The sequence below is a fragment of the Zonotrichia leucophrys genome, chromosome 26 (assembly GCF_028769735.1).
Source record: "Zonotrichia leucophrys gambelii isolate GWCS_2022_RI chromosome 26, RI_Zleu_2.0, whole genome shotgun sequence".
NCBI classification, from domain to species: Eukaryota; Metazoa; Chordata; class Aves; order Passeriformes; family Passerellidae; genus Zonotrichia; species Zonotrichia leucophrys.
Window position 1 is genome coordinate 302429 of NC_088195.1, and position 23037 is coordinate 325465.

At 50.8% G+C, this 23037-nt stretch overlaps 1 protein-coding gene across 4 annotated transcripts; it reads right to left on the reverse strand.

Moving 5' to 3' along the window:
• Nucleotides 1-1177: 1177 nt before the first annotated feature.
• On the reverse strand, nucleotides 1178-23037 carry CTTNBP2NL (CTTNBP2 N-terminal like). 4 transcript variants are annotated; one of them, XR_010442861.1, is made up of 6 exons: nucleotides 22858-22978; nucleotides 17473-17580; nucleotides 8463-8693; nucleotides 6068-6175; nucleotides 2252-5333; nucleotides 1178-2070 (listed from the first exon to the last, which is right to left on the reverse strand). XR_010442861.1 is itself a non-coding variant. In XM_064733107.1 (5 exons), the coding sequence occupies exons 2-5, from the start codon at nucleotides 17569-17571 to the stop codon at nucleotides 3876-3878; spliced, it is 1896 nt and encodes a 631-aa protein (XP_064589177.1). In that variant the 5' UTR covers nucleotides 17572-17580; nucleotides 22967-23037; the 3' UTR covers nucleotides 1178-3875. The 4 variants fall into 4 exon arrangements, 2 of the variants coding, with proteins under 2 accessions (XP_064589177.1, XP_064589176.1); XR_010442860.1 differs by having other exon boundaries at nucleotides 2151-5333; XM_064733107.1 differs by having other exon boundaries at nucleotides 1178-5333; nucleotides 22967-23037.

A 23037-nucleotide genomic window follows, 5' to 3' on the forward strand; every position in this document is an offset into this window, starting at 1 on the left:
AGCCCGTGTGCACAGGCTGGCAAAGCCCCAGGCCCCTGTTATCCCCACACAAACCCGGGGGCTCCCTCCGTGCCCTGCAGAGACCCTGGGACCCCTCTCTGTACCCCCAAAACCCGCGGGCTCCTCTCCTCGCCCCGCGCACGGACGCGTTTTAGGGCGGAGGGAATGCCTGGAGCCCCAGGAGCCGGCAGCAGAGGAGGATCAGGACTGGAACCGGGTCAGGACAATGCCCGTGCCCGGCTCACAGCGCGGCGGGGCACGGGGAGCCGGCTCGGAGGCGCCACCCCAGGGTTTGCCAGCATTCCCCGCTTGGGCAGGGACCTGACACCGCTGCTGCTGTAAAAGCCATCGGGGCGGTGGCCGAGCACAGCAGCTCCCGCTCCTGCCCGGGCAGGGCTCCTCACCCCGCCTGTCCCGCACCAGTTCCGTGGCTTTGGGCCGGTCCCGGCACCGGCACGGCCTGGGGACGGCATCCAGCCTGCAGAGAGGAAGCGGGAGCTCCTCCCCAGCCCTGCCAGACCTGTTCAGCTGAGCAGGCACAGTAAGGGAACCAGGTCACCGCGGAGGTACATGAGGGCGGCTCGGGAGCGGCGCGCTGAGCCCCGCAGAGGGCAGGGGGGCGCCTGGAGCAGCCCCAGCCCCCGGGGCACAGGCCGAGGGCTCTGCGCAGGGACCTGCAGCTCCTCCTGCAGCCGGGCTCTGCTCCCAGCTCCGTCCGGCAGCACAGCCGCGCTGCTCCGCGGCTGCAGAGGGAGCTCCCATGAGATGCATCCTGCTTGAACAGCAGCAGGGACTTCCCCAAGCCCCAAAGCATCCATTATTATAAATCTCATCCATTCATACTGTGGCAAACAGGTACTCCTGGAAAACTGCCTTTACTTAACAAGTACCAAAAGCCAGAGCTGTCTGGAGCGCCCACAGTGTGCTGTGCCACCTGAAGCTGCCCCAGGGCACCTCCCAGCTCCCAGGTGTGTGGAGATGGAGGAGCAATGTGCTCTGGCTGCAGCAGCCAAGACTGCTCAGGACCCACTGTACTCACAAGAAATTCTCCCTTTTCTCACATTTCTCACATTAAAGCTCCAGGTCCCAGGTGGGCACAGATGCCCAGTCACCAACAGCAGGAGTGTTTCCTGCTGGGCAGCCCCAACTGCAAACATTTCCTTAAGCAATTTGCACATCTTAAAAATAAAATCCTTTATTGATAATATGAATGTTTAACATGTTTAATGCCATCAGCTATAAAAATGATTAAAGACTTCAGCTTGGTACATTTGGCTTTACAAATTTACAAGTGTTAATGAATTAATACTAGTGTTATATGTTTTGCACTTCATTATACTCCATTAGCCAGTGACAAACTCTGCAACAATGTCTGCTTAGGACACATGTGAGTTAGAGAAGAAATATTTAGTTGCTTTCACACAGAATCTACATCAACAGTTAAATACTAACTCTAAATGTCTTACTGAATTAGTTGGATCCGTTTCAATCCCTTGTGCTTAGTTTCTTTCAGAAGTTAGTCTACTAGCAAAAATACATTCTTTTGCATACCCCTTCCCATATTATATTTTAGAAGAAACAGTACTCAGTGCATTTCCTATTAGACTTCATCATAGTATCTCTCTCTCTCTCTAGAGCTATCAATAAAGAAGGGGATAATACCAGTCAGAATAATGTAAAAGTAAAGAAACTCATTAAAGCAGTGTATACAAAAGCCTCACTTTTCAATCAGAAGGGATACATGGGCCAAAATCCACCTGCCCATCCTTTTTTACTTTTACTCTCCGCAAGAGCTAAAAAATCCGCTGCGGACACTTAGTTAAGAAAGTAATAAATGTGCTTCCAAAAGAGCCCCTGCCCATTCAGCTCTGGCTGCCTCTGTGTCCCTGCTGTTAATGCACAGACTGTTCCACTGGATTAGCAACAACAGCGCGTAATACCACTGCCCAAAAGGTCTGAGCAAGCCTCTAAAGCCCTGCCCTGGCTGTGTGGGGTCACTGCAACAGCAGCCACCCCCGAGCAGCACTGAGCTCCCTGTCCTGCAGAGAGAGGCTCAGAGCCCAAAGGAACCTCTGAGCACGGGAACCTCTCTGCAATGGACAGCTCTGCCCCTCGATGGCACAGCACAAAAGGCTCAAGCCCAAAGGAACCTCTGAGCACGGGAACCTCTCTGCAATGGACAGCTCTGCCCCTCGATGGCACAGCTCTGCCCCTCCATGGCACAGCACAAAAGGCTCAAGCCCAAAGGAACCTCTGAGCACGGGAACCTCTCTGCAATGGACAGCTCTGGCCATGGCACAGCTCTGCCCCTCGATGGCACAGGGATCCTCCCCACACAGAGGGGTCCTGCCTAATGGAACAGTGAGAATTCCCCAAGGATAACGTGTCTCTGGCACCGGGAGCTGTGCAAACACCACTGTGCTGCCCAGGGAAGGGCTCCACGCTGGATGGCACCGAGCAGCAAGTCCAGTTCCTAAATTTAGGATCAGGTCCCGTCCAACACCGAGATCATTCACTCGGGGTTGTGCTCTCAGCCTGTGCCACTGATCTGTGCTGTTTGTCCTGGGTTTCTCAGCACAATGACTCAGAAAACCACTGTGCTGGGCCTGTTGGTTCTCCTGCAGCAAACACTTCTGCACAGGAACCACCTGCTTCTTCTGGGTCCAAATACTTCTGCACACACATGATCTGCCTCAAACTTAGGCAATTCCTCACTAAGGAATTTTTTAAAATATCAGTGAATTGCCATGTTTTCTTCCTATGAGGCAGAAGATCAAGAAGAGATAAATACTTCCCTAACACACTGTGTGTTTAGCATGTATGTGTGTGACACACATATCCACATATTTAATTCCACAGCAGCAATGATTTGGTTCCATATTTGCAGCCAAGGAAAGCTAGCCACAGCTAGTGGGTAAAATCCAGGTCAGTCAGACTTAACTGACACAGATGGGGAACAAAATTATTGCTATTGTTTAAAGTTGAAGATCCCATTTACAGGTATTGCAAAAAACCTGTACTGGATGGATGAGTTACTTTTTCAAGTAATAGTGAGATCTTTGCCAAGTAACAGAAAGATCCTTTTCTCAGAAGTTCTACACACAACAGTAGAATGCTTGAAGAGCTTGAAAATTACAGGTGATACACCAGAAACCAGAGCTGAGCCATGTAAAGCACACAGGCATCTTGGCAGGAAAGCAGAAAGAACTATATGGACAGAGAAGTAACCTGGATGATAACACAACTAAATTTTATCCCAAGAAATTCCTGTGTGCTTCCTCAAATAGCTGGAGCTGTGTCCTGAAGGACACAGCCTGGCTGGCTGCACCAGTCTGGTGCTCACCTGGCAGAATCTGTAGCACATTTGCTAACTTACCTTAGCAAATGGAAAGAATTAAAAGGAAAACCAGTGTTGGTTTCAACATTCAGGACTCAGAAGAATTTGCTTCTGCAGCTAGATGTTCCCCTCCTCACCTTTTCCCGAGAATCACATTCATATTGCAGGCTTAGTTCAGGCACTTTTATAAAATGTTCATCTGGAATAAAAAGTCTGCAAAAATTATTTCTGCATAATTTAAAAGTAGCATTTCAGTCCCATTAGAGGTTGATAGGTCCCACCACATGATTATGGTTGTTATCTCTAATGATTTGACTGCTGCCATGAGACATTTGGAGGCTACTGTATAGCTGTAGTTAAGGTTTCTTCATAAACAAAAATATTTTCCTACCTATTAAAAAAGGAAAAAAAAATATACTAAATGCTTTATACAGACAGAATCTGCTACTATGGAAATAAATAACATGGAGTGGAAAAACAGTGTCTTAGCTGCAGGGTAAGCTAAGCTGCGGAATGTCACATTCCCGTTTTCTGGAGACTAGCTGCTGCTTGGCAGGAGGATCTCCAGGTCCTTGCCATTTGACACGACAGAGCTGCTGGAGCAGCTGCTGGCCACGTCCACGGGGGCACCCAGGGAGGAGCCTTTGCTGAGGGGAGCAGCAGCAGCAGCAGCAGCAGGCGACTGAGCCAGGCCCGGCTTCTTGGGAGGGATGGGCGGAGGGTTCCCCCGCTCGGCCCGAGGAATGGTGGGAGACTTGATCCCCGGAGACAGGGGGCTGAGCGGGCTGGAGCCCTTGGCGGGGCTGGGGCAGTGCCCGGCCTCGGCCCTGGGGCTGCCGGCGCCGGCCAGGCTGCGGTAGTCCGTGCCGAACGGGGAGCTGTTGGGGGACACGGGCTTGATGGGGCCCTGCTGGCTGGTGAACCTGGACAGCACCTGCGTCACCGTGTTGCGCGCCAGCTGCTTGGCCGCCGAGTTGTCGGCCAGCGTGGGGGACAGGTCCCGGGACGGGGGGCTCTGCAGGCCCCCGGGCTGCTGCTCCTGCTCGGCCTGGGACTGGAACTTGTGCCTGGCCGCGTGGAAGCGCTGGTTGATGCCCACCTGGTAGGAGGACTGGTAGCCAGGGCTGCCGGCAGAGGCTCCCACCAGGCGCTTGGCCAGCACTGGGGAGGAGCAGGGAGACGGGGTGAGGGAGGAGGCAGCTGTGCTGCTGGGGGACAGGGACGCCCCAGCGGAGGGGAGCTGGTGCACCGGGGACTCTGTTCTTGCAGGGGAGCTCCCATTCTCCACTGCACCCTCGGGGGCTGCGGCAGGCTTCTCCCTGTGAGCTGGGCTCTCTGCAGCATGCGTGTCCCCAGCCATCGGCCCGTCTGTGTCACAGTGCCCGTTGGACTTTGCATAGGAGTGAGCAGGGGCAGGGGCGCTGGCAAACACGGCGTGGGCAGCTCTGCTGGCGCTGGCAGGGGCTGCTCGCTCTGCCTGCAGGCCCTCGGTCTGGCAGGACACTGACTTCACTGCGGGACTGTCAGTTGTGACCCCCCTGGACGTCACCGAGGGGTTGGGGTGCACGGCCTTGGGGGGACTGTGCTCCTGGCAGGAAGCCTCCAGCTCTTTCAGGGCTTTCTTCAGACACTCCACCTCTTCTTTGAGTGCTTTTGTACGGTTTTCTTCTCTGTTCAGCTTAGCTTTCAGCTGCTCTCTTTCAATGTCAAACTCTGAGAGCTGCTTTTCTACTTGTGCTTCCATCTGCAAGCCCCGCTTCCTCTTGGCTGCCAGCTCCTCTTCCAGTTTACTCACCTTACTCTTCTCCTTTTCCAATTTCAAGCTCAGCTCTGCTGTCTTCTGGCCCTCTTCAGCTGCTTTGGCAGTGGCTTTCTTGCACTCCACAACAAGCATGGATGACAGTTGCTTGTGGCGTGCCCTTTCCTCCTCCAACTGGCTCGACAGCTTCTTCTGCTCCTTCTCAAACTTCTTCACTTGGGACTTTTCAAACTCCACCTGAAGTTAAGAACAAAAGAGATTTTAAGGGTACCATAAAACCTCCTGAGAGCAAATGAAGGGAAACACCCCAAAAGGGAACAGGTTTACTGTGTATCTTGGAGAAATTACACAGGAAAAAATGACAATGAATAAGAAAGAGGTTATTGCACCAGAAATCAGCAAAATAGTCTGGCACAACTCAGCCTGCACACAGTAATAATTATTACTTCCTAGTAGTTTTATCCTGTGTGAAATTCGACTGGCCTTTAGTGAGACACACACCCAGTCTGCCATGCACTGACAGAACAAGCAAAGCTTCCTTCCACCTCATTTACCACTTTGTCAGTTTGCCTTTTAAAGGCATTTAGGCCTTAAAATGCTGATGTGTTATGTATGCTTAACAAAGGCTACAGGCTTGAGTAACAGAAAACAGTGGCTTAAATATTTATTAGCATCTCTGAACAACACCCCCAGGAGATCTTCCATGACTTATTCTGAATTTTGAGTACTGCAGCAAGCTATCAACTGTAAACGCAACCCTGTTCTTCCCAACTCCTCGGATTTCAGGCTGAAGTAAGATTTCAAAGCATTTGATTGCCTATTAATACCTTCCAGCACTGCTCAGCTACCAAAGCACGCGGAGCAGCGGGGCAGGGCTGTTTTCCATATCTGGGTGATAAGAGCTCGGAGCGCCTCGCAGAGGGAGCTCCCGCTGCCCTCCCAGCCCAGCCCAGCCTGCCCTGTGCTGGTACCTGCTGGGTGAGCCGCTCCCGCTCCTTCTCCAGCATGTAGGTGACATCGTCCCCCTCGGCCGTGTCCTGCGCGTGCCGCTGCCGCTCCTCCTCCAGGTCCAGGATCACCTGCCCAAACACAGCAGCCATCAGGGACAGGGCCCAGCAGGCAGGCAGGGAGCAGAGCTGTGCCCGGCTCCGGGGGCACACGGGGGAGACGCCAGGGCAGCTCCATGGGACAGACACCTGGGCAGCTCCATGGGAGAGACACCAGGGCAGCTCCATGGGAGAGACACCTGGGCAGCTCCAGAGGGACACAGGACAGACACCAGGGCAGCTCCATGGGACAGACACCTGGCAGCTTCATGGAGAGACACCAGGCAGCTCATGTGACAGACACCTGGGCAGCTCCAGAGTGACTAGGACAGCCACCAGGGCAGCTCCAGGGACACAGAACTCCAGAGGACATGGACAGACACCAGGCAGCTCCATGTGCAGACCCTGGCAGCTCCAAGTGAATGACAGCCACAGGGCACTCAGGGACACAGAACTCCAAGGACATGGGACAGACACCAGGCAGCTCCAGGGACAGACACCTGGCAGCTCCAAGTGACACAGTAGCCCAGAGGACATCGACACCACAGGGCAGCTCTGGAGGGACACGGAAGAGCCAGAGTGACACAGGACAGACACCTGGGCAGCTCCAGAGGGACACAGGAGCCCCAGAGTGACACAGGAGCTCCAGAGTGACACAGAAGAGCCACCACAGCAGCTCCATGGGACAGCCGCCACTGCAGCTCCAGACATCTGAGCTCAACTCAAGTCACAGAAAAGCAGCTTTTAGACAAGTACAATGTCTGTTATTATCTGGTCAAACTGAGTCAGTTTGTGAAAGATGTTCAGGAAACCTCACACTGGATGTATTTTACTATTAAATGTCTAAATTGCACCCTTTTCCCCCAGACTGTGCAATATCCTTGGGAGGTTCATGCCATGAATGGTGCCCTCATTCCAGAACAGCTGGGGCTGGAAGGATCTCTGGGGATCACCCAGTGCACCCCCTTGCCCATGTTATGAACGGTGTCCTCATTCCAGAAGGGCTGGAAGGATCTCTGGGGATCACCCAGTGCTCCCCCTGCCCTGGAGAGGGCTGCACACATCAGCCCAGGCAGGTTCTGAACACTGGCAGGGAAGGAGAATCCACAAGCCCTCCACAGCCCGTTCCAGGGTTCTGTCACCCTCAAAGTCAGTCAGTTTTTCCTCGTATTCAGCTGGAAATTCCTGTATTCCAGTTTGTGCCTCCTGTCCCCTGCAAGTCAGAATTTCCTGGCAGGAGCATCGCTCCAGGGCCCAGCAGGAGCAGAGGTGCAGCACGAGCAGACCCAGGGCTCCAGAGCAGGACAGCCCCTCTGTGGCTCTGCAGCAACTCCCAGCAGGCTGCTCCCCTGCCTCACAGCCATCTGAGGGCTCCAGGGTAAAGTTTATTTTAAAGAACATTAATTTGTTCTTCCACTTAGGAACAAGATGAGCTCTTGAAGTGAAACTGCTTCCCATAAGGGCCCAGTGAAGGAGCTCCTTCAGCTTTAACACTGAATTACATGAATAATTGAAATGCTATTAACAAAAAAGCCAGAACACAAACTTCCCAAAAGGCTCTACTTATCTCATCACCAAAACTAAGCTCTCCCAACACATGCTCACCCATGAATTTAGCAGCTCCTCAGTCTTCCTGAAATTTAAGCTTCCAAATAATGCTTAAATATTACCAAGTGTACATCCTTGTATACTTGAAGAAGACAAGAAGAGGAAAAGGTGATACAATATCTGATTTTACTGTATGACTTAGTTGGATATTTTGCTGAAAAGTGAAGCCCAGCCTTGTCCTTACTTCTAGTGGCATCAATTTTTGTGGTACTATGGCCTGACACATGAGCAAGCACTTTAATGGTGTCAATATACATTAAAGGTATGTCTGAACAATAACAGGTGCTTCATTAAAGAGGCCAAATGGCAAGAAAAATACTTTTGGTCACTCCATGTTCGTTAGGGAAGCACAAGGAGGTGCCTTCCCCTGGCAGCAGCTCTTCAACAACCACAGAGAACAAGTCCCAGGCAGAACAGTGATAGTTCTGCTGAGAATTCCATCTTCCAGAAAGCCTTTCTTGCATTTTGGGAAGGATTACACCTCCCAGCTGTAAGCTGGATCCTCTTTGGTGCGTCCTAACAAAAACATTTCAAATTCTGGAACTATAACTAACTAGCTCACCAGCTGCATGCTCTGGAGTGAGAAGTTTAAACAAAGGTGCAAAGTCCTTCCAGTTACCAAGCCTCAGGAACTGAAGTGTTTTTGCTGAAGTCAACTTGTTATTAAAATGCAGCTGTAACCTCTGCACATCCTAATTGAGGCAACACCTACCTTTCTGTGCCTGCTTTCTGCAGCAGCCAGTTGGGATAACATTCTCTCCTGCATATTCTTGCAGTGTTTCATCACCACTTTCAAAATAGACAAAGGATTGGAGCATACTGGCTGCTTTTCACCATGGTTCCCCTCTTTCAGTGTCTCAAAGTCTCTCTGCAGAGCCATCAGTGGATCACTGATGTTGTATTTCCCATAGCGCTCCTCGATGAATGTGTCCCTGTGCTGGGCCTGCAACACAAAACCAAATTTGCATTTTAATATACTCAAATAGCTAAAGAAACAGGGCTTTGTAGTGAATATTCCTTTTCCCCAGTTTTCCATTTAAAGAGAATTTAACACAGTCTGATTCATATCCTGTTATCTGCTACAAATAAAGGCAATAAAGACAAATCTTGCTTAAAAACACATCACCTCCACAAATATATCCAGTCTACAAACATCCTCATACCACAGCTACCTGCCAGGGCCATGACTTACATTCCACAGCTGTGAAAGGAAAGAAGGTAAGTACCAACTCTTGCTCAACAAAAGATTTAATCATTTATTGTCGCATCAGTGAAAGAAGCAGTTGTGTGCTTTCCTTGGCTGTGTCACCATCAAAGAATTTCATGTTGAGCAATTAAAGAGTTTCACTCTCGCAAGAGCCATCAATCTGTGAATTGTTAATAAAATCTTTAATGCTCTCATCCAGACTAAACAGTGTTTAGTTTCTCAAGACAGGAATGATGAGGTTTCCTTTGGTGCTTGTAGGAATTAAGACAACTCACACATCCCAGGCTCTGCATTCACAGTGCTTAATGGCTGGACTCGATGAGCTCAGAGCTCTCTTCCAACTCCAATCATTCCATGAATCAGCCATTCCATGGAAATCTGTTTGTCAGGATACCCATAGGCTTATCCTATTCAATGATGACTGTAAAGGTCTAAAAATGAAGCAAAATCTCATAGACAGATATGAAAGTATTATCTGTGTGTTCACCACAATGGTAAGAAACCAAATATTTATGCAACAAAAGACACAGAAAACCAGATGTAGATTCAAAAGAGCCTTCAGAGGCGTCCTGGCTCAAAGGAATCTATCACTGATTTCCAGTGAAATGGCTCTGGGCTGAACCCTGAGCATTTGTGAAAAGCTGTGACTGTGCTCCATTCCCACAGTGGGGTGTCACTGACAGCACCACCCACACCCAGCAGGGCTGAGGCACCTGCCAGAAACAACACCTGGATGTGAGACTGCAGCTGGGATCCTCCGATTGTCTGTGAGCACTGGGACCAGGGCAGGTCACAGCTTCTGCTTCCTGCAGGGTGTGAATGGCTCCTCTGCTCTGCACTGGCGTGCTCCCAGTGTGGCCACAGAGGAACACGGGGCTCCCTCTGCACCACTGAAATGCAGGACCTGACCAAAGAGTGCTTAATGTAGAACAGACCTTAGCACGAGTGAGCTCCTCAAGGGCTCTGACCCTCACTGCCCTTGCTGCCACAGCACACACAGCACACACAGCACACACAGCACACACAGCACACACAGCACACGCGCTTTCCCTGGAGCACCTGCTCCAACCCAGCGCTGTCTGCACCTGCCCAGGTGCGCTCACCCTGTGCTCCCGGCTGCAGAGCACAGCCAGCACATCTCCCATTGCCAGGCAGGCACAGCAGCTCTGCAGCTGCTGCCGGGCCCTAAACGAGCCCCAGACTCTGCTGCTGCAGCCGGGCATGGCACGAACAGAGCTCTGAGCGCCAGCCCGTGCCAGCCTCGCATGAAACCCTCACGAACAGCAACGGCAAACGTCAGAAATCACCCGCTGCTGACGGGGCTGCACAAGGACGGCATTCAGACAGGAAAGATGGGCCTGGCTCAAATGAAAGACAGCTCAGAAGCCAGTGCTCCTTGGAATGGCTCTTTTGCCATGTCCCAGCATCAAAACCACAACTGCTCCCTTGAGCAGGAGTCCCAGAACTGTGGAACAGCCCCACACAGCAGCTGCACAGCCACACTGGAACACTGAGAGTTAAATAACACAACTTGGCTTCACTCAAAGAGCTGGTGAAATTTGCTGCTCCCACCTGCATTCTGAAATGCAGCCATGTGATTAACATGAAATAAACTAAAAAAATTCATTTTTGCTCTTAAAAGGAAAAGTGTTTGCATTACCTTGACAAGAGGCATAAAAAACCCAACCCAAAATATCTTCTCCATGACCAAATTAGAGACATTCACCCTGTGAGTCCAGTTTGGAGCTGGATTTTAACCCTGCAGCAAACAAACTCACACTCACAGACACCCCTCCCTCTCTATCAGCAATATCCGTCAGGAGCTGTGGGCACCTTTGATCAGAGCTTCAGATATTGTTCTAACTTTACACAACAATAAAAAGGGGAGGAAGGAAAAGAGCAGCCCGGAAATGGGAGAGCAGCCCTGGATAATGGGGCAGCCCTGGTTTAATGAATCACAGGAAAAACTACAGGTTTGGGGTTTTTTTTAGGAACAGGGAATCTTCTGTTTTTCTGAAGTGTTTATAAAAATGACTCAGTGAAAGCTCCATATAAGTGTGGAGGGAGTTTCTAAGTGACTCAAGCATTAATAAGTCTGTAAATATGAACTGGGATCTCCATCCAGCTGGCCTTACTGCTTTGACAGATGAGTTTAATCCCACCCCATCCCAGTGCTGCCATTCCACCCAGAAACACGGCAGGGACCCTTCAGAAGGGCACCAGTGCTTCAGCTGTGCACACAAACCCTGCCTTTACTGCTGGGCTACCAAATAAGAGCTCCAAAATCTGAGATCAAGGTGATTTTTGCAGTACTGAAGGTGTAACCAAAGCCACGTTTTCCTCTGCTCCATACAGGATCTGAACTCTGAATAAACCACCCACTCTGAATTCAGTGGGGTGGTTTGTTTCCTGTTTGGGAAAGAACAAGAAGTTCTTCCTTGCTACTCTGAGCAATTAAGTATTTTCCTGAACTAGCATGACAAACAGATGAGACTATCATAACATTAAGGGCTTTCTCAAGTCCAGCTATTCTTCTTCGGTAGCCAGCAGAGCATAAACATTTAATTAAAGTTGTCTAGACTGGAGAAAGTCTGAACCAGGTCACCCTCCACCGAGCACACCCCGTTTGCACAAACAAACCCAGTGCTCTGGCGCTGGAAATGCAAACTGGGATTTTCCAGCCTGGACACCTCTGTCCTGCAGAGCAGCCCCTGGGCCACCTGGACCACTGGGGCAGCTCGTGGAAAATGCATTTACAGTGCCACAATGCCCAGAGTTACCTCGTGCAGGTGTGGAAATGTCACAGAGGATTGTGCCCCTCCCCGAGACAGCTCTGCAGCTCAGCTGCTGCCACTGCAGCTCACATCAGAATCCTCAACCCTTCTGGTTGCGGCCTGTCTGAGCTGGACTCCACCTTAAACAGCTGTTCAGCTTTCAGAACAGAAGGGACGTGATGGAGGAACACTCTATTAGCGAGCCCAAAGTGAAAAAATCAACCTAGATCCCAGCACAGAAAACACAAATCCACAGAAAATCAAGGTTAAACGAAAAGGAAATAAGGTTACAAAATGCAGTGTTAGTTAAGGAGTGGAAAATTTCATCTGAACACCAGAGATGACATAAATACCTCCAGCATCAGCAATGGTGCTGTGAAAGAAGATGCAATTCTGTGCAATTACATCTTCTGATTTAGCACCTCCACCTCTATCATCTAAAACATGCAGAACTGTGGATTTCCCAACAAAATACTCAAATTCCAGAAACAACTAAATGGATAATTCAGCAATTTTCAAGACTATCAAACTGACGTCTCCCAACAGGAAACAAAGATAACGTATAAGCTTGGGGTGCTTTTAAAAAACAGAAGCAACTCTACATGTGAACTACCCTTAAAAATAAACTTCCAGGAGATTGGAAAAATTAGCCATAAGCAGAGGGGGCTCCACGTGAAACTGGCTGGCTTTGAGCTCCAGTTTGGGCAAAGGACCACTGCTAGTCTGTCTGGGCAGAGATAATTCTGATTTTATGGGGCAGAAGTAACATCTGACCCAACTGAAAAGATGTTTCCTGTGCAGGCAGGCAAAGCAAAGGCTTTGCTTTGTTAGGAAAAAGCTACTGTTTCCTCTTGGGATTTCGAGGCTGTTTTGGGATGTTTCCCACAACCTATTTCTGTATTTTTTAAAAAATAAAATATTTCTTTCTACGGAAACCTTGTTTATGTGACAGAATATTCTCTCTCTGTTCAGTAATCTTTACAACTTGTTTTACTGGAACATCAAACAGGGAATTTCCAGGACCTGTTTCAAGTGTTTTTTTGGACATCAAGTAGAGCATTTCTCCTCCCTGTAATTTCAGAGTTCAGGTTTTAACCCTTGGTACACAACAAACACACTCTTAATTAACTCCAGCTACCGAGTTTGCAGTTCTCCAGTGATAATTTGCACAGAAGTTCCTCCTTCATGCAGCACAGAGTGGAATAAGCTTTAAATAGCTCCTTACAGCTTGAACTTCCTTATTAGCTTCTCTCCCCAGAGACAGAAGTTGGGAATAAAGGCAGGCTGAGGTCACAGCAAGCACTGAGAGAGGGGGGAAATGGGGGTGGGGACCTCTGGCTTTGCCCAAAAGTAAATGCCAAAATGCTGGAGTGGGACTGGCAGCAATGCCAGGCACAGAGCCACCAGTGAATGCAATGCAATGCAGCAATGCCAGGCACAGAGCCACCAGTGAATTGCCCAAATGCAGCATCTGCCCTAATTGCCATCATTATCTCGAGCGAGCAGACCTGATAAACGAGAGCCACCCACATCTGCCCAAGTAAGACCTGTTATCTGTGCTGTTATCAGCTTTGAAAAACAGAATAAAGCTTCCTCAGGAAATGTCCAGCAGCACAGAGCTGCAGCTTCCTTTGCTGGGAGCTTGGTGCCAGGCTGGGGTGGTGCTGCAGGGCTGCCCCGCGCTCAGGACGGGCTGTGGGCACCCCAAAACCGGGGAACAGCACCCCCAGAACCAGGGAACAGCACCCCAAACCAGGGAACAGCACCCCAAAACTGGGGAACAGCACCCCCAGAACCAGGGAACAGCACCCCAAACCCAGGAACCCCAAACCCAGGGAACAGCACCCCAAACCAGGGAACAGCACCCCCAGAACCAGGGAACAGCACCCCAAACCCAGGGAACAGCACCCCAAACCCAGGAACAGCACCCCAAACCCAGGAACCCCAAACCCAGGGAACAGCACCCCAGAACCAGGGAACAGCACCCCAAACCCAGGAACAGCACCCCCAGAACCAGGAACCCCAAACTCAGGGAACAGCACCCCAAACCCAGGAACAGCACCCCAAACCAGGGAACAGCACCCCAGAGACAGGAAACCCAACCCTCCAGCAGGAACACTCCAACAGATCGCACCCCAGACACGCTGGGAACCCCAGGTGAGCATGAATCAGAGCTCTTTTTAAGACACTGGCAAACCGAGCTGCTTCCAGCAAGACACAAACAAAAACCTCCCCAGGCTTGCAATAAAGGCTGTAAGGAATGCCTGCATTCCATAAACAGCACCCAAGGGAACTCTGCTCCATGGAAGCTGCTCTCTAAGTGATGCACAAGCCCAATTTGCCCCATCTGTGAAAGATTTAACAGCAGGAAGGTTTTGTATTACTGAACTTTTCTTTTTATTTAAGCAAGAGGCAGGCTTAAGTTTTTCAAACTGCACTGTAAATCTAGTTTCTAAATCCACTAACAAACAACACCTAGTTTCTCATTAATATTGCTTTATAGTGCATCACTGCATCAGGAGCAAAGAGATGAATACCAGCTCCCAGTCATTAACACAAAATAGTTTCTATTCCAGCGTAAATTGCCTAGGGCCTTATTAACATAAAGGAACAAGCCAGGAAGCTGCTTCCTGTTTTCTAAAAGTAAACAGAACCTCAGTTCTAATGTATGGAAAGCAGGGGGGAGGGAACACAGTGCTCTAACACAGCGATAGGGATCCATTTAAATATTGAATTGTTTCCAGGCGTGGTGTGCTATTTCAGAAGGCAAACCTGTGGCTCCTGCAACCCTTCCTACACTGCAAGGAGGACTGGGAGCCCAACTCAGGATTATGCAACTCTCTGACAGCATCTGGGTTTTCTGGATGATATAAACACAATTATAACTACAGGAAAAGGAGCACAATAAGAAGTCAGGCTTAAAATCTGTTCCAAGGAGAACATTGAAATTTATGTAGTGGACAGGAAGCTACTTTCAGGCAAAAAAAAAAAAAAAAAGTTTTGTTTTTTTTCCCAAAGAAGTTTTAAAACAGAGGAAGCAAACTGAAGCGCTGGGAAAGAATATTGTGAATACAGTCAGTCAGTCAGACAGCAAGGAGGAAAGGGGCAGGATTTGGGGAGAGGGGCAAAAAGGAGCGAGCTCAACAAGCAGTGTCTGCTCAGCAGCTCCATTCTGACACACAGCAACGGGGCCAGTGCCAGCCAACAAGTGCCTGATACCATCAGGGAGAGGAAAACTATTTTAAGCTGTGTCATCTGCACGCATGGATTCTCTCTGCTAAATGCCAGATGCAAAATGCTTGTCTCTAAGCGTGCAGGAATATCAATTATTGCAGACTGTGCTACAACCAGATGACATGTTTACAAACTAAGGTACTCCTCCTCTGCAAGTGCCTGTCCTTTCCTATAATGTACCACAGGACTGGGCTCAAACAACCAGAGCTCAGAATCATTGAAATCTGAAGCAGAAGTAAAACTAGCCCATGAAGGGAAATGTGTTTTTGTCACTGTGAGGGAAGCAAACAGGCAGATAAAATCCTGATTTGCAGCCACTGACATCTATGTGTTTAACACAACTGCTGGAGACAAATCACTGCTGTGGTCCAGGGTTATGCAATCCCCTAGGAAAGTTCAGAGGATTGAACTCCACCTGCTCCCAAAATATACCCACATCTGAGACACAACTATTACTGCTCCAAAGAAATGCAGCTGCCGAGGCAGGACAGAACCCTGTCCATGGCCCCTGGGGACCTGAGGGCTGTGGGACCACGTCAGACAGGTCCTGTGTGAGGAGCAGCAGCTGCCCCAGCCCCAGGCCCCACTCCTGTGCTGGCAACTGCAGCTCCATTTATACAATTTGTACAAAAAAAATTAAATCAAACTAAATTTGCTCTCAAGAGTGCAGATCTTTAACTCAGAAGTTGTTTTTATTCAGGGCAGCACTTCTATGCATCAAAATGTGAGCAAACAGATTAGCAAGGTTTCCTTTAATTAGTCACACACAAAGCCTTTGGGCCAGGGAGGCACGGTAAAGCTGTTACCACAGCTACTATCAGCAAACAACGACAAAAACAGCGTGAGGCCAGTGTTTCTCTAGCTGTATACTCCAAATAAATGGAGAAAGCAGAGCTGGCAGGGCTGAGCTGCTGAGCCTCTGCCCAGATGAAGCAGTTACAGGAGTTTTCCTTGCAGAGCTGCTGCCAGCAGGGCCAGCCCGGGCTGCAGCACCACTGGGACAGCTGTGGAGGCAAGGAGAGCACAGCTGGCACCTACAGCACAGCACAGCTGGCACCTCCAGCACAGCTGGAGCCAAGGAGAGCACAGCTGGCACCTCCAGCACAGCTGGAGCCAAGGGGAGCACAGCTGGCACCTACAACACAGCTGGAGCCAAGGAGAGCACAGCTGGCACCTACAGCACAGCTGGAGCCAAGGGGAGCACAGCTGGCACCTCCAGCACCACTGGGGACAGCTCTGGAGCCAGAGAGCAGCACAGCTGGCACCTACAGCACAGCTGGAGTCAAGGAGAGCACAGCTGGCACCTACAGCACAGCACAGCTGGCACCTACAGCACAGCTGGAGCCAAGGAGAGCACAGCTGGCACCTACAGCACCACTGGGGACAGCTGTGGAGCCAAGGAGAGCACAGCTGGCACCTACAGCACAGCACAGCTGGCACCTACAGCACCGCTGGCACCAAGAGCCAGCCTGCATTTGAAGCTTCCATTGCCCTTTCCCACGAGCCCCAGCTGTCCTCACAACCCTGAGATGAAACACTGCAGCACATCCCTGACAGAGGAAGGGGGAAACAGCCCTAACCTTTCATTAGATCAGTATTTTATACTCCGTAATTATCAAGCATAGGTTACAATTTCATTTAATTTCTTCTCAGCCATGAGTACTTGACAAATTATGTCAAAGGGTATTCTTAGTGCATTAATCTCCGCACACAAGAGGGAACTGCAGGTTAAACTTCAACAGGAAGGATAATTGCTTTACACTACTGGAAGGTAGGCAATAAAGAGCCTCTGGAATGGAGCTGCTGCATTTCTTCCCATTGGTCTTTGTGCTCCACTGTACACATCTCACACTGAAATACTGAAGGGAGGCTTGTTTGGGTAACACATTCTGACCACACAGTGAAAAGATGGATCTCAGGGCAGAGCAGAAACTGGCAAGTGTGTATTGGAACAGAAAACAAACCTTCCACCTGACCAATAGTTTTGAGAGGGTGACAATATTCCTCCAAAATAAAAGGATGCTCCTGCCAGCAAAGGGAAGAGTAAGCAGCTGAGCACTCAGGGCTGCTGCTCTCAGCAGTGCCAGCTTATGGAGGCTTAGCCAACACAAAGCCAGGGATGCTTTTGACTCAGTGTGACGTTATTGTCACTAAAAGACTCATCTGTGATCCCTCTTGGGGAGAAGAGTTCCTGCTTTGAGCAGCCCTCCCTGCTAAGGGAGACAAAAAACCTAGAAAGGAATTGTGGTGGACCTTTTACACAGCAGAAACACATGGCTCTTTATCAGAAAGGATGAAAACACACATAACACTGTATTTCAATACCAAAATGCTTCTTGCAGACAGCTTCTGAGACAAAAATTACCTACAGCATTTCCTATGTAATCCTGCTGATATTAAATGGGATTCTGAACCAGTAATGAACTTCACCTTGGATACAGCTCTCTGCAGAACTCACAGCGGTACTGTTGTCATGTTTGTTTCTTATCCTGATACTTAAAACCTACCTTTAAAGCCTCAATGACAAGATCTCTTGCTTCTAATTCTCCCTCGAGAATGCTAAACAGCGTCAGTAGCTCTGGTTTGCTGAGTTTTTCCAGATTCATCCTGAAAACCTGAAAAATAACGAAACCCAGTTTAGCAGGCATTTCTTTGGACATTAAGATCAGTATTTGAAGCTATGACATATAATCTCATTTAAGTTCAGCTCCCAGCTCTCTGGACTGCAAACTGCCCTGAGGGGGGGTAATTTTCTCTCATTTTCCAGCACCAGTTGCAGAAGATGCATTTGTCACCTCCTCCCAGGGGACAGGAACACATGCACTCCCAGATGGCGATGGCAGAATGTGTGGGCTGACAGGACAGGACAACATTCACCAGGCAGCAGCCAAAGTTAACAGGAGAGGGGAAAAACAAGGATATTCAAAAGTCATCGTGGTCACACATCTGCCTCCCACAGCTGCAAACAGCAGCGAGGAGCTGAGAGGAACCAGGGCCAGCGTGGCCACCCACAGGAGCACGATCTGCTCCTGGGAATGCCATTAGCCATGCTGGTGGAGCAGGCCCAAACCCCCCACAAAAATCAATGCCACGGAAAATACACACTTCATTACTGTTCTTTCAAACTGTTCAATATCAGCATCATCTATTAAATATCATCTTACTGCCGGCATAAGAGATCCATCATCTGAACCACACATAAAGAGGCTTCATATTCTCTTCCATCTTTGCTGATACACTTAATACTGTCCCATAATAAGCCTTTTTGTTACATTATTTTGTTAAAAATGGAAGTAATTTCAGACTAAATCCTTGTCTCTGATGAAAATATACCCATTGATGCAGTCTTGTGCTTTGCACAACCATCAAATACACTTTTCTGAGTCCAAGTCATGTCCATCTTTCACCACACTTGGTGTCAAGCAGAAAATGCTGCAGCATGAAGAAAATAATCAGAGATATCAAACTCCAGTGATAAAGGGTTAAACTGGCCCTGCTGGAGAATCCATCCAGCTGAAACACTCAGCTGAAGTCTAGCTTGTCTGAAGTCACTGCTCCTTTACAGCTGATTTGCATAACTGTGCCTTGGAGAGTTACACACAAAAGCAAGTTCTGTCTTGTTTGTGCCAGAGCAGTTTTCCAGTGGCCGGGAACAGAAAGTTCTGCAGTCATCACAGAGCAAGAGAAATCAGAGATCACTCTGTGCCCCTGTGCTGGGCAGGGAAGTGTCCCATCACACCCACACTCGTGCCTCTCACGGTGCTTTACACGAAATTCCAGAAGGCAGCGGCGGCGATTCTCACAGCTCTGCTGGCTCCCCTCCCTGGGCACGGGCTCAGGGTAACCCCAGGGCAGGACCACGAGGGGCTGCTCAAACCCGACCCAGCTGGACACCACAGACCCGTCCCACTGCATTTCTGTCCCTGCCGCAGAGCCAGTCACAGATTCAAGAGGAAAACCCACGAGTGGAACGTCTGGGAAATCTGCTCATGTTTGTCACCATGTCAAAAAACCCTGATCAAAACTTGACACCAAGGCACAATCTAGGAAACTCACTGTACTGACTAAAATCCCATTTCTGTGGGCCAGGGCAGCGCTGGTCACCTCTGGTCAGTGCATGGACCTCGGCAGAGATGCCCAGGTGGCAGCCTGACCATCTCCCTCCCTCTGGACACGGCTTGGGGCTCTGCTGAGACCCCGTGCAAGCAGTGTGATTTACAACTTCCACCTCAGAGAGACGGAGGAGAGGGCAACGGGAGCTGCAAAGAAATGCTAAAACATCAAGAAGAAGCCACAGAGAGCGAGAAAAGACATAGCCTGGTTCTAGCCTTTGACATTTACCATGTTTGTGTTGGTGCTCATGTCAAAGCTGCAGCATTTCCCTGGGCAGCCTTTAGATGTGGAATATCCAAACATTGCTTAGGAGGTGCCCAGCTTGATTTCAAAACCATCTCAGTCCTTGCTGAGACTGAATTCACAGGTTCTAAGACTGAACCAATACCTGTGGGAAATACCTTTCATTGCCAGGCACTCACCAGGGTACAGTGGCACTGGGGCATTATAAACCTGAAGGAAAAGGAGATCTTAAAACAAAGTGTATCACATAATTCTGTTACCCCAGGACAGTAAGTGTTGGACATGGACTTTCACCATGACTGCATCCATGCTTTTCCCTAAAAAAGAGATGATGTGGAAATGTGCAGCTGCGTCTCCCCAAGAGCTACCAGGCAGCTCAGTCTTACAGCAAGGACAGCTACCAGCTGCAGTTTGGTATTGTAAAGCCATTAGTCAGGGCAGCAATAATTTCTGCTCTATATTCTAACTACTCCCATTGTGACTCGTACTTGCCAGTGTTGTAGGAATAAGCCAGGCTATTCTTACCACACCTCTGTAGTCTGTAATGTGCTTAACAACATAAACAAGCCCTGTCCTAAAATATACAGGTAAAAATACCTAAGAGAAATAAAGAGCAGGAGCCAGTGTGCACAGCAATCATTCATCCAACAACAAGAGGTGACATTACAGGCATGTCAGTGGTACAGCCTCAGCCTCCTCATGTGCAGCCTGCTGCAGGAGAAGATCTCCACCTGCTTTGTTTGCATCACACTGCTGCGGGAACAGACTGGGAGCAGATGCAACAAATAAAGGCACTGCTCTAAAACCCCCCAAAATGTACCTGTACTCTCCAGTGACCTCAGGGAACCTTCAGAGCACCCCAGGCAGATGGCTGTTATGCTGAATGGACCACAATCCCAAACATTCCCTTTCAGGGCCACTCTGCACTTGGGAGCTGAAAATTTGGGGGAAATAAAAGCCCTATTCATTTGCTGTTACTGTCTTACAGAAACAAGAAGCATCTCTGGATCAGAGAGCTAATAAGCATGTACTTGAGCTCCTTTTCCCCTATCCAAATCCAAATCCAAATCCCTTCCCAGCCCTCCAGGCTCCTGAGCTGACCTTTCCAAGGCTCTTTCAAGCTACACACGCCTGTGCCTTCCCTCGTCCCATGTTTTATCAAAAGATCACACCAACTCTATTAAATTACACAGTTCTCCCCCTTGCCAAGTGTCTCATTCTACCAAAGGGATCTGGGCACTTCAGCTGGGGAACCTGACCCTCTGTTTCCAAACCTTTAACCAAGAGGCATCAGAAACAAGATCCAGCGACTGCCAGGGCACGGCACCCCTTTACATCCAGGGAAATACACTGAGTGCACTCACACAGATCACAAACCACAAAGACCTTGTTGTTTAGACCCATTACATAAATATTTTCCCCGAGTCCGAGATACACCACCATTTTTGGACAATAAGGCAGAGTTTAGAGCATAAACAAAGATAATCACTTTCTGCTTGCCTAAAGGTGAGCTTGCTTTCAGCTTCGGACCACTGGAGCCCCCTTGGCAGAGCCATGCCCACCCTCCGCGGAGATAACACCTTTCTAAGAAAGCTTTTTCCCGGCATTTCACTGAAATAACCACGGAGAGCAGTTTAAGTGTCTGCACACCACCGGAGCGGGGGAGTTATCTGTGGCATGTGCCACTTGAGGAACTCTCAGATAGGCTGGCAGCTCCCTCTCGGCCACGGCGGGTGATCCTGACACCGCGCCAGGGCACAGCTCACTGCTCTCACACACACACAGACGGGCAGAACCCACCCAGAGAATGGTGCCAGGACAGGGGAACCTCATACACCGACCGCCGGGGCTGGAGGCAGGGGCAGAACCCACCCAGAGAATGGTGCCAGGACAGGGGAACCTCACCCTCCCACCGCCAGGGCACAGCTCACTGCTCTCACACACACACAGACGGGCAGAACCCACCCAGAGAATGGTGCCAGGACAGGGGAACCTCACACACCGACTGCCGGGGCTGGAGGCAGGGGCAGAACCCACCCAGAGAATGGTGCCAGGACAGGAGAACCTCATACACCGACCGCTGGGGCTGGAGGCAGGGGCAGAATCCACCCAGAGAATGGTGCCAGGACAGGGGAACCTCACCCTCCCACTGCCAGGGCACAGCTCACTGCTCTCACACACACACAGACGGGCAGAACCCACCCAGAGAATGGTGCCAGCTCAGGGGAACCTCACACACCGACCGCCGGGGCTGGAGACAGGGGCAGGAGCCCAAGGGGAGCCCCAGGCAGGAGCCCAAGCACAGCCCGAGGCACGGGGAGGCACCTTCGGGATCCTCTGCAAGCCCTTGGCTCAAAACTCTTCCACTTTTAAAAAAGAACATCATGAAGAACCAAGCTTGTTGCTCCTTCCTCCTCTGAGAGAGGGTGTTTCCTAGACCTACACCAACGCAACAATGCCACAGTGCCGAATATTCTGAATCAGCTTAATTGCCTTTCCTGTGTTCCTGAAGAGGAACCAGCATTTTCCAGAAGCCAGCACTGGCAGTCGTGTCATCACATTAATGGCAGAACCTCAATGACCAGTTGGAGAAGTCCTGACAGACAAGTTCCCAAAATTGTTTCTGCGTGTATCGAGTGGTGTTTGAGTCGTTTCAATAATTACATATGTTCATGTAATGAAAAATGCTAACATAGACCTAATAATTGTGTATCCACAGTGCTACCTGGCATTGCATCACTCCTATGGAGATCCAGGATAAAATGAGAACTGTTTATATTTCCTTCACCTTTGTATCTCAGCCCTAAAGGAAAAAGGGCATTACCCACAAAAACCCATCCTCATTGCATTATGTTTTGTAGTAATTCTCAGAAGGAAGCAAATTAGCAAAATTCCAGGATGGATTTTGTGTGGGTCCTTGAAGCCCCCGTGCAGAACCGAAACCATCGCTGGCTGCTGACCTTCAGCCCCGGGCCGGGGAGCCGCGCCCGCCCTGCCGCTCCCGGCCCCGGTGGGAACGGCGGGTTCAGCCCGGGACCGGCACCGGCGCCGGCACGGGTGGGCAGCGCGGGTCAGCCCGGGACACCGCCGGCGGCACGGCCGGTGCTGTATTGTCCGGGACCGGCACTGCCCGGGGACCCGGCACCGTCCGGGACCGGCACTGCCCGGGGACCGCACGGGTAGGCGTCGGGGCCGGGCTCGGTGGCTCCCGCGCTGCACCGGCCCGGTACAAGCGCGGCGAACAAAGGGAAGCGCCGCAGCGGAGCCCGCGGGGAAGGAGGGCGGGCGCGGGGAACAACAACCGGCTCCATCGCCGCTCGGTGCGCGGGCCCGGCCGGACCGGGCAGCGACGCCCAGATCCCGGTAACGCCCCCCGGCCCCCCGGCACCGCCCCCCGCTCTCCCGTTCCCCCGCTGCCTCCCCTTCCCCGCCGCCTGCGGCCGCCCAGTCCCGGCCGCAGCCGCCCCCGCCCGCAGCGGGGCTCGGCCCCGCCGCCGCCGCCCCTCTCAGCCCCCGCGGGCCGGGCCGCCCCGCACCTGCCTCCGCCCCCCCGCAGGGGCAGCGCCGCGCCAGGCCGGGCCGGGCCGGGCCGAGCCGAGCCGGACCGAGCCGAGAGCGGGACCGCGCCCGCCCCGCCGCACCGACCTGCCCGGCCCCGCGCCGCCGTCGCCGCCGCCGCTCCGCTCCCCATCGGCCGCCCCGCCCCTCCGTGACCG